This window comes from Capsella rubella, unplaced genomic scaffold (genome assembly GCF_000375325.1).
Source record: "Capsella rubella cultivar Monte Gargano unplaced genomic scaffold, Caprub1_0 scaffold_6, whole genome shotgun sequence".
Lineage (NCBI taxonomy): Eukaryota > Viridiplantae > Streptophyta > Magnoliopsida > Brassicales > Brassicaceae > Capsella > Capsella rubella.
In genome coordinates, this window is record NW_006238918.1 from 15,120,443 (window position 1) to 15,135,160 (window position 14,718).

Genomic DNA, 14,718 nt, shown 5'->3' on the forward strand with positions numbered 1-14,718 from the left:
ATCTAATATTTGATATGTTTCCCAACATATAAAATGTTTTTCACTGTATCATCGTCGTATAAAAGTCTCTGCAATTTGACACTATAAAATTAATAGACGGTCTTAATAAATTAATAAAAAATCTAATTGATATTTTAAATAACCAAATTTTGAGAGGTTAATATTTAATTAAATATTTGATGACATAGAAAACCACTAGCTTATAAAAAAACCTCAGGCGAATCAATATACTAATTAACTTGGATATTTTTTTTTTTTATAGATATACAAAACAGAAAAGAGAGTTATCTAAAAAATCACATCGCCACGTCAGTGAAGAGATCATTACGTTCTCGATTTCGAGGCATCATTATTATTATATTAAATTCTTTTGGGTCTTTGCTTATTTATTCTTCACTGTCTCTCTCTCTTCCTCGTCTCGGCTTCTACAAAAACCAGATTTTTTCCTCTCCGCTTCTTCCTCTCTCTCTCTCTCTCTCTGGGTTTAATATCTTTTCTTCTCTGCTCACAAATCTATAAATCAACCATTGACACAGTTTCTTAGGGTTTCCCTCAAACGCCGCCGATTCTCTCTGGTTCGTTTCCCTGAATCTCTCTCTCTCTCACTCTTCATAGTTCCTTCATATATACGTGTCTTTGCGTACACACACACATAAATGTGTATCTCTGACTCCAGAAATTTCTCCGTCTTTTGATTTGGGTTTTTGTTTTTTTTTTCCCTCTTTAGATATTTTTGAATTGGTGTTGAACTTTCGTTAAGGTGGTGAGTTTTGTTGTGTCTCTCTGTTTCTGCTAAGTCTTATATAATCCAGTCGTTCTCTCTTTTTGTCTTTCTTGGTGGGTTTGCGATAAATTTTTTATCGGATTTGTTGTTTTCTTAAGCTAATATTTGATCCGACGATGATGATCAAGTTTGTATTTTGATGATCGAGTTACGAGTCTTTGGAATATTCTTTACTTCCAATTCCAAGGTTTTTAATCTGTATAGCCAAAACCCAGCTCGTGTTGAATCTGGACTTTTTAATGATTTCGTCGGTTTCTAAAATTTCAAATTTTTAGGGTTCTTATAGATTTAAAGGGTTTAGGTCCTGTGTGATTTTTGGAGTTTTGGGTTTTTTTAAATCCTTTTCTGAATAACCTAATTCCCATCTGGAAGTAAATAGGCTATCTTTGTGTGTTTCACTTGTAAATTTTATTGATAACTACGTTTGTTGTTTGTATAAGAAAACTAATGCATTCATCTTGATCTAATGCTGGAAAAAAACACTTTTTCTTTTTTCAGGATTTTGACCAATGGCCTTGGATCAATCTTTTGAAGATGCTGCAGTACCGGGAGAACTCTATGGGGAAGGTGCATTTTGTTTCAAGAGCAAGAAACCTGAACCCATCTCTGTCTCGGTTCCTTCTGATGATAGCGATGATTCGAATTTCGACTGCAATATTTGCTTAGACTCTGTGCAAGACCCAGTTGTGACTCTCTGTGGTCACCTCTTCTGCTGGCCCTGTATTCACAAATGGCTTGATGTACAGAGTTTCTCGACAAGTGATGAATACCAAAGACATAGACAGTGTCCTGTTTGTAAATCTAAAGTGTCTCATTCTACTCTGGTTCCTTTGTATGGCAGAGGCCGTTGCACAACTCAGGAAGAAAGTAAAAACCTTGTGCCTAAAAGACCACTGGGACCAGTTTACCGGCTTGAGATACCGAATTCGCCTTATTCTAGTGCCGACCTGCGGTTATCACAACGGGGTCATTTCAATAGCCCACAGGAAGGTTACTACCCTGTCTCAGGGGTGATGAGTTCCAACAGTTTATCATACTCTGCTGTTTTGGATCCAGTGATGGTGATGGTTGGAGAAATGGTAGCTACTAGATTGTTTGGAACACAAGTGATGGATAGATTTGCATATCCGGACACTTACAATCTCGCTGGGACAAGCGGGCCGAGGATGAGAAGGCGGATTATGCAGGCGGATAAATCACTGGGAAGAATCTTTGTCTTCTCTGTGTGTTGTGTTGTTCTGTGTCTTCTCTTGTTTTAGGTTCTCATAGATAGGTTGGTTCTACTGTTCACTTTTAAGTGTAAGGAAACATAGTCAAAGAAATGTACATTTGTGTTGGAAACAAATCAAAGTTGCTTAATGTTGAGGAGTTTGTGCTGGGTTACATTTTGTGTAGTTTTGGTCTGGAGGATAGTGCCGTCTAAGATTAGAGGCCATGTTAATGGGCCTGATTAGCACGTGTGTATACCTTAGCCTATGAGGAGAAAAATAAAACTTGGCTTTTCGACTGTTTACTTTTAAGTGCGAAGGAAACACAATCGAAGAAATGTACATTTGTGCTGGAAACAAATCAAAGTTGCTATAATTGAAGTTAATCAACATTTATTTTTGTTGGGGTATGTAAACATAGGTTCTTGATTATTGAAGTTGACTTCTGATTACCAATTATATCCTACAGGCTACAAATATACAATCGAGGTGATAGGCTTATTTTGGATTTAAAAAAAGACTTTTTCTCTGTTTCTACTATTGCACCCTAAAGACTATTTCTGTAATCGAGGTGTTAGGTTTATTTCAGATTAAAGAAAGGCTTTCACTCTGTTTCTGCATTGACTTTGATTACACTCATACTGAACTCTAGACACAGTGGGAGTTTTATAAATGGACGAACATAGAGTCTCTCATCCGTCAAGCTTTAGCCATTCGTCTTGCATTTCTGATCTGCTTCTCATCTTCTTGGTAAGTGTCTCTCCTCTTCTTCACTCTGTTTAAAATTGTGTTTTAAACTATTTGTGGGATGATTTTAGGTTTAAGATGGACAGTTCTGAAGTAGATAGAATTGAGGCTCAGGGGTCTTTGCCGGACTTCTATACCAATATCAGGTTGTCTGATCTGTTTAACATCCCCGGTGAATATGTGCCTATGTGTCCTCAGATCCATAGCGCAGTGAGCGCGGGGAAGAAAGAATGGGTGGAGAAGTTAAAAAGCTACGGTAAGCCAATGGCTTGTCTAAAAAGCGAACAAGGAGATTCTGTTCTTCACGTTGCTGCAGTTTGGGGTCGTCTTGAACTAGTGAAGAGCATAGTCTCTGAATGCCCATGTCTTCTTCTGGAGCTAGACTCGAGGGATCAGCTTCCGCTTCATGTGGCAGCTCGTGCTGGTCATGTAGATGTTGTTAATGCTCTTGTTGCGACATTAACATCTGTCCTAGCTAAATCTTCTGAAGAAGAGAAGCAAAACCTGAACCTGTATGTTGCAAAGGACATAAATGGAGATACTCCTCTGCACTTAGCCTTGAAATCCCCTCGTGTGAAGACTGTTGGTAGACTGGTGGACGCATACCAACAAGCTTCGTTTCATGCAAATAAAGATGGAATATCTCCCTTGCATTTGGCAGTTGAAGCAGGAAAGGTAATCGTTGTGACAGCAATGTCGAAAACTACAGACAATAATAAACAAGATTCGCAGTTGGAAGGGAGAAAATGTCTTGTGCACGCGGCTCTGAAGGCCAAGAATACAGGTTCTGTTTTTCCTTTTAACCGATTGGCAGCTGCATTTTCTTTTCTCAAATATATGCAACCGTTAGGAGATGAATCTTGGGTAGGTGTGTTCTAGCGCTAGTAATTCATATCTTCCCACTTTTTTTCTAGCAGATGTCCTCAATGTTACTCTTAACGAATATCCAAATCTTGAGGACGAGCGAGATGAAGAAGGAATGACTTGCCTTTACTTGCCTTTCATTTGGAGTATCCATAGGGTTTTATGAAGGAGTATGCAACCTGTTAGACCGATCAACTAAGAGTGTCTATGTGTGCAACGACGATGGATCCTTCCCGATCCATATTGCTGCAGAGAAATTTCATCCCAGAGTTCTGAGAGAGATTCTAAAACGTTGTCCAGATTCAAAATACCTTCTTAACAAACATGGTCAGAACATTTTTCACATTGCAGCGATGAGTGGGAGAGCTGCAGGGTTTCTTTACCTTCATTTCCGGAGATTTAATAGGGACCTGATGGAAAAGCAAGATGTGGATGGAAATACACCTCTCCACTTGGCTACTTTGAAGTGGCGCCCTCGTTCTCTTTTCTTGCTTCTATTTTTAAACCAGGGTAAATGGATACACATGCGGAACAATTGTGGTTTAACAGCTCTTGATATCGCCGAGTCAAATCTGCAACCCAACTACATCTTTATTGAGGTATCTCTGATTTCCCACTATAATCTCACATTGAACTATGAATTTTATTTATCTTCTTGACTTTTTATAGTCTGTTGTTTGGATTGCAGAGGGTGACACTGGTGGTGTTATTATACTTCAACAGGAAAAGCATAACAAAGCCATCAGATCCACCAGCTGGTGACAAAGTCAAAGACTACATCAACACTCTTTTAGTGGTGGCAGCTCTTGTAGCAACGGTGACGTTTGCTGCTGGATTTACAATACCTGGTGGCTTTAATAGCTCAGGTCCCAAATTGGGCAGCGCAACTCTAGCCAATGACCGCAAGCTCGTCTATTTTATGGTATTTGACATCCTGGCAATGCAAAGCTCCATCTTGACGATAGCTACTCTAATCTGGGCGCAGCTGGGCGATCCAGCACTTGTTCAGAAATCCTTAAATGTGGCATTGCCATCACTGTTTTTCGCTCTTCTCTGCATGCCGGTGGCATTCTATTGTGGCGTCTTTGTTGCATTTTCGCATGTTAAGGGGCTTATGATCTTCCTCGACATTACATCTGTGGTCTTCGTCTTTACGATGCTCTTTATCCTTGGCCCTCACGTGTTACTACAAATACCTGGCCTTCCTGGGGGTATCTTTGGTCTTTATTTCATGCAATTTCTATATTTCTTCAATGAAGACAGCTACAAAAAGGCTCCTGCTCCAAAGATCTCAGGTAGGAATCATCTCATCCAAGAGAAAGAAAGTAGCTAAAAGAGCGCATTTTTCTCACATACATCGAAGTTGTATGATCCACTACTTGTTAAACTTGACATTTTGTTTCGATTTCTTTCCTTTGTTGTGGTTTTATTTGCTTGTGTTTCTGTTTTGTACCAATAGAATTGTTTTACTTAAAAAATACTGGAACCATTCTTTGTTGTTATGTATCTTTGGAGTTGCACATTAGCCAAGACTACTAGATGTGCACTTGTATTTCTTTTTTTTTCTTTTTCTTCTCGACAGTGCACTTGTATTTCTTTCTTTGGGATATTCATATGCTTGTGAAGACTTTTGAGTATAAGAGAAAGATAACCGAGCTATGCCCAAATGAGAACAACTATTGTTATGATAGAGGAGTAGATCGGTAATGTGTCGCATACAAGAAAGACTAAACAGCTCTTTTCTTGGCCAAAAATGGCCATTCCCAACTTGGGAACAGAGCCGTTGTAGCCACCTGGTGGTGTAAATCCTGCAGTAAAAGTCATGGTGGCTGAGTGACGACAAGAGTTGCAACCAATGGAAGAGTTTTGACTTGATATATTTACTTTCCACCATCTGACTTCTTGAATGATATAAGACTTTCTGAAACTGGATCGGAACCTCTTGGTGCAACATCATTGATCAAATTAAGCCATATCAAGCTCTGCATATACAGCATACAAGCATTAGTGGAGAAGGTATATGCACATGGTAATATTGGGTGGGACATCTTCGTCATATTACCTGTTAAAATACGTAGCTCAAACCAATAATATTCAGCTATATCTAAAGCTGTGAAACCATTATAGTCTTTTATTTTTTCAGGTCAACTATATGGCCCCAAGTAAACATACTCACAACTTTAGGGTGCCAGTTTTTGGTGGCATCAGGCTGTTCAGTGTGTTTCCATCCACATATGGTTCATTGATCAAATTTTATTTGTTCTTATTCTATAACATCTTATGATAAACTTGATAACTTCAAGTTTCCCATGCTTTGCAGCAACATGAAGAATATAGTCTCTGTGAAGCAACTCAATGTATCCAAGTCTTGTGGATGAGTGAGATGAAGGAAGGACCTCTCTTTCGTTTGGAGTTTAAATGTGGTATTATTAAGGAGTATGTACCCTGACGGATGGTGTTTTTGTCTGTCATTTGACGACAAGTGAACAAACAAACTGTCTGGCGAATGAGAAAGATGTGGATGGGACTACACCTCTGCTTCTAGAGCTGCTCATTGCCTTGCAGGGCAAGAAAACCTCTTCATACAAATTAATAGCGGCTTTGACAGCTCTGGATATAGTCGAACTAAATCTGAACCCCACTACATCTTCCGAGAGGTATGTCTAATTTCATTTTCACCATAACATTTCTTTTTCTCGATCAGCTTGATTTTGGTTGATAAAGACTTACTAAGAGTTAGGCTTCTGTGTCTTCTCTTGTTTTAGGATTTCTAGTCGCCAGCTTGGTGCTACTATTATTTTCTGAAATGTAGGGAAACGTAGACAAAGAAACATACAGTTCCTGTTAAAAACAAAAATCGAAGTTGCTTAAGTTAACTTAAGTTAGTATAGATTTGGGGCAGTGCTGTTTACATGAAAGGTGAGGTTGATAGGCCTGATTTACGTATTTTAATGCAGTTCCAATAAACTCATTAGCCATTTCCGTGTGGTAAACTCATAAATCCTAAAAGGCTAAAAACTCTTTGATCAAGATACTAGATTCATTGAATAGTTTAGTTTTATAATTTTCTTCTGCTCCTGCACTGTCTAAAATATGATCTTTATTATTGTTGTAGATATAGATGTATATGTCAAGTCATCAGCTAGCTCTCAGTAATAAAAAAATTCCGTCATTAATGGCGCACAGTCGGATGTTTACAAAGTCAACTTGTTCTAGCCTTCATAAACTAAGAAAGAAATTACAACAGTCCACAAGACCTCACACACATCGAGATATTACGCTTTACTTAGGATTAAAAAAGACCTTCACTCTGTTTCTACACTGACTTTGGTTATATAAAATGGACTCTCTCTTTCATCAAGCTTTAGCAACTCCTCCGGTAATTCTGATTTCTTCTTCCTCCTCCACTTGGTAAGTCTCTCCCCCTCTTCGACTTGGTATGTTTACATTTCTTTTTTGTTATTTTTGGAGAGCTGAAACTATCATTTCAAAAAATTTGTGGGATGACTTAGGTTTGAGATGGATTGTTCTGAAGCGCGTCTAGATAAAATTGAGTCACAGAGTTCAACTGAGTCGTCTCAAGACCAAAGGAGACAAGGATGCTTCTCCATGAATAAGATAAACAACGGCTTTCGCACACTCAGTTCACGAGGTTTCCTTCGAGCCAGAGGAAAAGCCAAAGACACTGAGTCTGTACCGGAGTATCTTATTAATCTGAGATGGTCGGATCTTTTTGATCTCCCTGGTGAATATGTGGTCATGAATGCGGTGATGCTAAGCACACTGAGTGATGGGAACGAAGAATGGCTGGAAAAAATGAGAAGCCTTGGAACACCACTAGCATGTCTCAAGAACAATCGAGGAGATTCTGTTCTTCATCTTGCTGCTACATGGAGTCATCTAGAACTAGTGAAGAGTATTGTCTCCGAATGGCCATGCCTTTTATTGGAAGCAAACTCGAAGGATCAACTTCCGCTTCATTTGGCTGCTCGTGTTGGCCATTCAGCAGTTGTTGAGGCTCTTGTAGCGTCGGTAACATTTTTTTCTGATAAACTGGTGGAAGAAGATAGGGAGAGGCTGAATCCATATGTTCTAAAGGACATAAATGGAGATACTGCTCTGAACTTGGCCTTGAAAAGACGCTATATGGAGGTTGCTCTCTTTTTGGTGAAAGCGAACCAACAAGCTTCGTTTCTTGCAAGTAAAGACGGAATATCTCCCTTGTATTTGGCAGTAGAAGCTGGGGATTTGTCCCTTGTAAAAGCAATGTTAGGGAATAATGGTACGGAAGGGACAAATTTTAACTTAGAAGGGAGAAAATATCTTGCACACGCAGCTTTGAAGTCCATGAGTACAGGTTTGTTCTACTTTTTACTAATTTGCAGGATCATAAGTTCAAACCTGAATAATTAACTGAATCTTGTTTGAGCAGATGTCCTTGAAGTTATTCTTAATAAATATCCAAGTGTAGTGGATGAGCGAGATGAAAAAGGAAGGACTTGTCTTATGTTTGGAGCATCAATGGGATACTATAAAGGAGTGTGCAAGCTCTTAGAAAGATCAACAGAGAGTGTTTTTGTATGTGATGATGATGGATCCTATCCAATCCACATGGCAGTAGAGAATAGTCATATTGAAGTTGTCATTGCGATGCTGCAACGGTGTCCATATTCAAAGCATCTGCTAAACAGAAAAGGACAGAACATCCTTCACATCGCAGCTGAAAGTGGGAACCTTTCAATTCTAGACCACTTAACTACATGTGAAAGTACATACTACCATCTGAGTAATGAGCAAGATGTGGATGGGAATACACCTCTGCATCTAGCAACCATAAAGTGGCGGCCTAGAGCTATTCATTGCCTTGCAGGGAAAAAGAACCTGTTAACACAGAACAATAAGGGATTGACAGCTCTGAATATTGCCGACGTAAATCTGCAACCCCATTACATCTTTCGGGAGGTATGTCTAGTTTACCACTTTCTAATCTTACATCAATTATGTACTGCATGTGACTCTTGAGTGCCGGATTGCAGAGGTTGACACTGATGGCCTTAGCAGATGCTCAGTTCAAAAACTATCCTACATTTAGGGATACACCACACACCATGGGGCTAACTAGACCAATAAAGCCTAAGGATGGCGGAAACAAAGATTACATCAACGCTCTTCTAGTAGTGGCAGCTCTTATAGCGACGGTGACGTTTACTGCTGGATTTACTATACCAGGTGGAGTCAGAAGCTCAAATCCAAACTTGGGCATGGCAAATCTAGTAACTAACCCTTGTCTCATCGCTTTCCTGATATTTGACATTATGGCACTGGAAACCTCATTTATGTCTGTAGTTTTTCTCATAGTGGTGCAATTAGGTGATCCTGCGTTATATCATATTTCCGTCCAGGCGGCCATGCTATGTCTGTATTTGGCTATATACTTCATGAGCTTTGCCTTCTTTTTCGCCATGGTTATTGTAGCTGGGAATGCTACATGGCTTCTTTCCATCTACATCTATTTGACTATCCCCACATTGATGTTGATGCTCTCAACGTTTATACCTCACGCTCTTCTACATAGGTCTGGCTTTCGTTCTAGGTTGTTGTGGTTTCTAGTGTATCTTGGGAATTCAATTGATGACGGCGGAAACCAAAGAAGGCCTCTGCGCGAAGTTCTCTGGAGATATTATATATCCAAATTTGGACCAAATGTCACAAACTATAGATAAAAATAAACAAAGTAAAAAAGGGAATGCTTCTTTCTGATGCACCTTTTACGTTTTCTTATTTAGTTCCTCTATAATGTTGAATAATTTGGATTGTCTTTTCTTTCTAAACATGCATTTCCGGATTTGCTTCTATGTGAGCTAGAGTTTGGTTTTAAAGTGTACTTGCGTTTGTTTTTGACTATAAATGCAAATCTCTATTATCAACTATTGAATCACATAGATTTGTAAAGTTGCTAAAAAATTTATAGTGAAAAGAATGGGTTGACGAGCTATTTCCTCTCGAGAACTATCCTATCAAGTCATATAGAACCCAAACTTTGACTCCGAGTCCAAAGTCAAAATCTTGACTAGTGTACTCTAAGAGTGGTACCAGAGTTTAAAATCTTGACTAATTTCTCACCATAACATCATGACTTATTCTAGATAAGTTTGTCATCTTGACCATTCGATCTTGGTTGATATGGACACCGACTAAGTGTCTGACTCCTTTATATTCTCTTGTTTCAGGATTTCTTGTCTACAACGTGGTGTTAGAAATGTGAGGAAACATAGAGAAAGTAATATAAAATTTGTGTTAGAAACAAATGGAAGTGGTATGAGTTTGTATAGAGATTTGGGGCTCTGTGATCAATTTGAAGCCTATCTTCTCGATGTGGCAATATCAGTTTTAACTTCACGATTTACGCCCTACAAAGGCTAAAACTCTTTGATCAATGTATTAGGTTCACGTCGCATTAGAGGGACCTTTTTTATTTTATTCGTTTATCAAGGCTTTTAGTTGACATTTAGAGGAAGATTTGAATTTTTCCATAAAATAAGAAATAGATTACCACCTCTAATAGCTGTATAAGATCTCACTCACATCGATGTAAGGTTTACTTCGGATTAAAGAATGACCATGACACCACACTGTGTCCATTTATATATAAGAAAAGACTTCAATTGGTTTTATATAATGGACGAACATGTATGGAGTCTCTCTGCTTCCATCAAGTTTTACTGCTTTAATTTAGTGACTCCTCCTGCATTTTTTATTTTGCTTCTTCCTCCACTTGGTAAGTCTCTCTCCTTCTTCGACTTTGTATGTTTACTTTTTTTTTTGTTATCATATTGTTGAAGAAGTGAAACTGTCATTTCAAACCACTATTTGTGGAATGATATAGGTTTGAGATGGATTTTTCTGAAGCACGTCTAGATACAATTGAGTCACAGAGTTCAACGGATTCGTCTAATGACCAAAGGAGACAAAGATACTTCTCCATGAATAAGATAAACAACAGCTTTCGCACACTCAGTTCACGAGCTTTCCTTCGAGGCAGAGGAGAAGCCACGCCGCAGCCTATGGAAGACACTGAGGATTTTGTGCCAGAGTTCTTTATTGATCTCAGACTGTCTGATTTTTTTGATCTACCTGGTGAGTATGTGCTGATGAATGCCGAGATGTTTAGCACACTGAGTGGTGGAGGCAAAGAATGGCTGGAGAAATTGAGAAGCCATGGAACACCACTGGCATGCCTCAAGAACGACAGAGGAGATTCTATTCTTCATCTTGCCGCTAGATGGGGTCATTTAGAACTAGTGAAGAGAATTTTCTCTGAGTATCCATGCCTTTTATTGGAACCAAACTTAAAGGATCAGCTTCCAATCCATGTGGCGTCTAGTGCTGGTCATGCAGCTGTTGTTGAGGCTCTTGTTGCGACAGTAACATTCGTGTCAGCTGGGATTTCTAAAGAAGAGAGGAAGAGCTTGAACACATATCTTCTGAAGGACATAAATGGAGATACTGCTCTGAACTTGGCCTTGAGAAGAGGTTATATGAAGATCGCTTCCTCTCTGGTAAACGCAGACCACAGTGCTTCGTTTCTTGCGAATAAAGACAGAATATCTCCCTTGTATATGGCAGTAGAAGCTGGATATGTGTCCCTTGTAAGAGAAATGTTGGGAAATGATGGCCATGAAGGGGGTATGTTCAACTTACAATCACAACTGGAAGGGAGAAAATATCTTGCACACGCGGCTTTGAAGTCCATGAGTATAGGTTTGTTTTTTTTTGAATAATATTGATTGGCAAGACCACAACTTCAAACCTGGATCGGGAATTGATATTTTCACTTGTTTGAGCAGGTACCCTCGATGTTATTCTGAATGAATATCCAAATCTTATGGATGAACGAGATGAAGAAGGAAGGACTTGTCTTTCGTTTGGAGCATCCATTGGCTGTCATGAAACAGTATGCAACCTGCTAGACCGATCAACAAAGGGTATTTTTGTATGTGATGATGATGGATCCTATCCAATTCACGTGGCAGCAGAGCAAGGTCATATAAAAGTTGTCAATGAGATCCTAAAACGTTGTAAAGTTTCAAAGTACATGCTTAACAGAAAAGATCAGAACATTCTTCACATTGCAGCTAATTGTGGGAAGTTTGGAATTCTACGTGAATTTCACAATAGTAGTCTGGCGAATGAGCAAGATGTGGATGGAAATACGCCTCTGCATCTAGCCACCATAAAGTGGCGCCCTCGAGCTGTACGTCATCTTGCAGGGCCAAACAACCTGTTTATACAAAACAATATAGGCTTGGCAGCTCTGGATATTGCCGAGATAAATCTCCAACCCAATTACATCGTTCGGGAGGTATGTCTGTTTAACAGCATTTTTTTTTTGAATGCAATGTTAAATCATATTCAAAAGAAAAAATAAACGTTTTTACAAAAGTGCATCGTTTTTGGGCTAAAAAATCGAAAAGATTAAGAATAGGCGACAAATTATGTTCTAGTTTGAAGCCACAATTGGAAACCCGCTGCATACCAGAGATCCCCCCATTTTCCGAATTGAAGAAAGTTGATCTCGTACTTGTTTAACAGCATTTTGTAGTCTCACATTGATAATTTACAGCTAGTGACCCCTTGAGTTTGGATTACAGAGATTGACACTGGTGGCCTTTGTAGACGCACACTACAAAAACGACGATCCTAGATACATGCATACCATGAAGTTACTAAATCAAATAGCGCCTATGGGGGGCGCAAACAAAGATTTCATCAACGCTCTTCTAGTGGTGGCAGCTCTTATAGCCACCGTGACGTTTACTGCTGGTTTTACAATACCAGGCGGCTTTAGAAGTTCTACTCCGAACTTAGGCATGGCAAATCTAGTAACTAACCCTCGTCTCATCCTTTTCCTGATATTTGATATTTCGGCTTTGGGAACCTCATTTTTTGCAGTAATTTCTCTCATATTGGCGCAACTTGGTGATCCTGCTTTATATCAGAGTTCCGTAAGGACGGCCATGACATCAGTCTATTTTGCCATATATTTCATGAGCTTAGCATTCTTTTCCGCCATGGTTATTGCAGCTGGGAATGTTATATGGCTTATTGTCGTCCTTTACTTATCATCTATGCCCTTCTTAAGTGTAATGTTTTCATTGTTTTTCCCTCACTTCCTCCTTCTTCGTGTTACTGGCAGTCCTTCTTGGTTAGGAAAGTTCTTAGGTGTTTATGTGGCTTCAGCTAATGACGACGACGAAAGTTATCAGTCCTCCTCTGCTAACAAGTCTGTCAAGATCTTAGGCAATGATAACGTCGAAATTAATTTCAAACTCTAGTTAAGAGAGGGAATGGTGTCATATATCCTAAATATTTCCTGTGGGTATTCTTATTCATGTATGGTGTACACTTTTCTTTATCTTGGATATTTAGTGTTGTCTTATTTTCTTCTTCTTCGAATTAGCTTCTACGTGACATGCATTGCAAAGCAAAATGTAATGGTTTTTTGGAAAATATGTCCTCATTTTGTAACACCCAAATCATTACTACAAGTGTGATAGCAAACGAAGATTGTTTAGTGATATCAAATAAAATCTATTAGCTGAAATTTGTAAAGTTAGTTAATATAATTATAGTGAAAAGATTTACTACATTATAAATCTATTATCTGACATGTATTTATTTCTATGGCCTTTTGAATTTTTAAGATTAAGTCCTCATCTGTTGTAGAAATGTTTATTGCCAAAACTAACTAGAAAGATGACACCAATGACCAAAATGAATTATTAATAGTGGCAAGTAATATGAGGTATATCTAATATATATCTTCGTAATTTAACAATTAGGACGAACCCATATATTTACATATACAATATTTTAACTTAAATCATAGAGTACGTACACACCGCACAACTTCACCTATTCCATTCGTTCTGATTAAAAAGTTTTAAACTCGAGTTGTCTTGATTAAGATGGTATTAGTTGGTTAATTAGTATACTATTATAAGGTCTCGGTCATTTTTTTAAAAAGTAACTAGGATTCCACGTTCTTAAATGTTCACCCAACTAACTACAAATAGTTTCGTATATAGATTCTTAATAATTAACGGTGTTTCTTTTTTCTTTCTTTCTTTTTTTCTTTTTTTTTCTTCAATTATATAGGTATGATCGTGTTCAACAGTTCAAGTTTAACTTTTACACATTGGTTTGTGATGTTTAAGTTTTGATGTAAAATTAGAATCCACGCTCAAAATTTTGTTTACACACTAATAAGTCTTCTTCAACTAAGTTGATAAGACTTGAATAACAACTAAACAGTTTCTTAACTCGGGTCAAATTTTATTTTTCTATTGCAGTTTACGGACATCTACAGAGTAGGTATGATATTAGAACATTCGATGGTGTGTGGTAGCTAAAGAAATCACAATAATTGCGGTTGTTAATGGACAATGTGTGAGCCATTGACTTTGCACAGTGATTACTTCGACTTGACAAAAGACCTTGCAATAATTAAATCATCTACAAGTTTATTACTAGCTACTACACTCTTAATTAGTAATCTCTGTGCACTCACATGGCTTGAGACACTAAAGAAATTATATAAGTCTATCGAATTAACTTATCAAAAAAAAAAAAAAAAAAGTCTATCGTCCAGTATTATATTTTTCTCCCCATTGTCTTCTTGGTAAGTTGATGTGCACCTTTTCTTTTTAGTATTAATGTTCGGTTTGTTCAGGTAACTGAAACTGTGTTTCCGACATCCTTCACAAACAAAGCCCAATCTTCATTAAACATGTAACATGTGTCGTAGTATCAGATTCCTCTTGTTTACATTGCTGCAGATGAGAGTCTTCTTAAATTACTACTGTTGGAAGGTAGGAATTTTCTTGTGCATGCTTCTTTCGAAGGCTAAGAATATTTTGTCTATGTTTATATAAGTCAACAAATTACACACGTTCCCATCATTTTAATTCAAAAATTATAAATATTGATTGTCTTCTACACGGCAATAATTGGTTGGTTAATTTACTACTAGTAAATTTTAAGGTATCTTGGATGTATGCATGTATCTCTTTTTTTTTATTCTTATACAAGTTCATGTATGTGTTTCATTAAACA

General features: G+C 38.0%; 3 protein-coding genes and 1 pseudogene across 5 annotated transcripts; all 4 read left to right on the top strand.

The window, feature by feature from the left end:
- Positions 1 to 415: 415 nt before the first annotated feature.
- LOC17883024 (E3 ubiquitin-protein ligase RMA1) lies at positions 416 to 2,296 on the top strand. The gene is made up of 2 exons (XM_006288472.2): positions 416 to 575; positions 1,283 to 2,296. The coding sequence occupies exon 2, from the start codon at positions 1,294 to 1,296 to the stop codon at positions 2,041 to 2,043; it is 750 nt and encodes a 249-aa protein (XP_006288534.1). The 5' UTR covers positions 416 to 575; positions 1,283 to 1,293; the 3' UTR covers positions 2,044 to 2,296.
- Positions 2,297 to 2,675: 379 nt separating this feature from the next.
- Positions 2,676 to 4,940, top strand: LOC17883436 (annotated as a pseudogene).
- Positions 4,941 to 6,948: 2,008 nt separating this feature from the next.
- LOC17882196 (protein ACCELERATED CELL DEATH 6) lies at positions 6,949 to 9,503 on the top strand. Of its 3 annotated transcripts, none has more exons than XM_023781024.1 (5): positions 6,949 to 7,014; positions 7,116 to 7,960; positions 8,036 to 8,565; positions 8,640 to 8,876; positions 9,006 to 9,503. In XM_023781024.1, the coding sequence occupies exons 2-5, from the start codon at positions 7,123 to 7,125 to the stop codon at positions 9,324 to 9,326; spliced, it is 1,926 nt and encodes a 641-aa protein (XP_023636792.1). In that variant the 5' UTR covers positions 6,949 to 7,014; positions 7,116 to 7,122; the 3' UTR covers positions 9,327 to 9,503. The 3 variants fall into 3 exon arrangements, with proteins under 3 accessions (XP_023636792.1, XP_023636793.1, XP_006289326.2); XM_023781025.1 differs by having other exon boundaries at positions 8,962 to 9,062; XM_006289264.2 differs by having other exon boundaries at positions 8,640 to 9,503.
- A 993-nt stretch (positions 9,504 to 10,496) lies between these two features.
- LOC17883950 (protein ACCELERATED CELL DEATH 6) lies at positions 10,497 to 12,938 on the top strand. Its single transcript, XM_006290148.1, has 3 exons — positions 10,497 to 11,364; positions 11,451 to 11,965; positions 12,255 to 12,938. Exons 1-3 carry the CDS (start codon positions 10,497 to 10,499, stop codon positions 12,936 to 12,938), a joined length of 2,067 nt encoding a protein of 688 aa, XP_006290210.1.
- Positions 12,939 to 14,718: the final 1,780 nt, after the last annotated feature.

What these genes read in the sequence shown, in the direction of transcription:
- LOC17883024 (XM_006288472.2), top strand. Translation starts at nt 1,294, where the DNA reads ATGGCCTTGGATCAATCTTTTGAAGATGCTGCAGTACCGGGAGAACTC.
- LOC17883950 (XM_006290148.1), top strand. Translation starts at nt 10,497, where the DNA reads ATGGATTTTTCTGAAGCACGTCTAGATACAATTGAGTCACAGAGTTCA. An exon ending in TTTGAAGTCCATGAGTATAG is followed by an intron (nt 11,365 to 11,450) that starts GTTTGTTTTTTT and finishes TTGTTTGAGCAG; the next exon opens with GTACCCTCGATGTTATTCTG. An exon ending in CCAATTACATCGTTCGGGAG is followed by an intron (nt 11,966 to 12,254) that starts GTATGTCTGTTT and finishes TTTGGATTACAG; the next exon opens with AGATTGACACTGGTGGCCTT.
- LOC17882196 (XM_006289264.2), top strand. Translation starts at nt 7,123, where the DNA reads ATGGATTGTTCTGAAGCGCGTCTAGATAAAATTGAGTCACAGAGTTCA. An exon ending in TTTGAAGTCCATGAGTACAG is followed by an intron (nt 7,961 to 8,035) that starts GTTTGTTCTACT and finishes TTGTTTGAGCAG; the next exon opens with ATGTCCTTGAAGTTATTCTT. An exon ending in CCCATTACATCTTTCGGGAG is followed by an intron (nt 8,566 to 8,639) that starts GTATGTCTAGTT and finishes GCCGGATTGCAG; the next exon opens with AGGTTGACACTGATGGCCTT.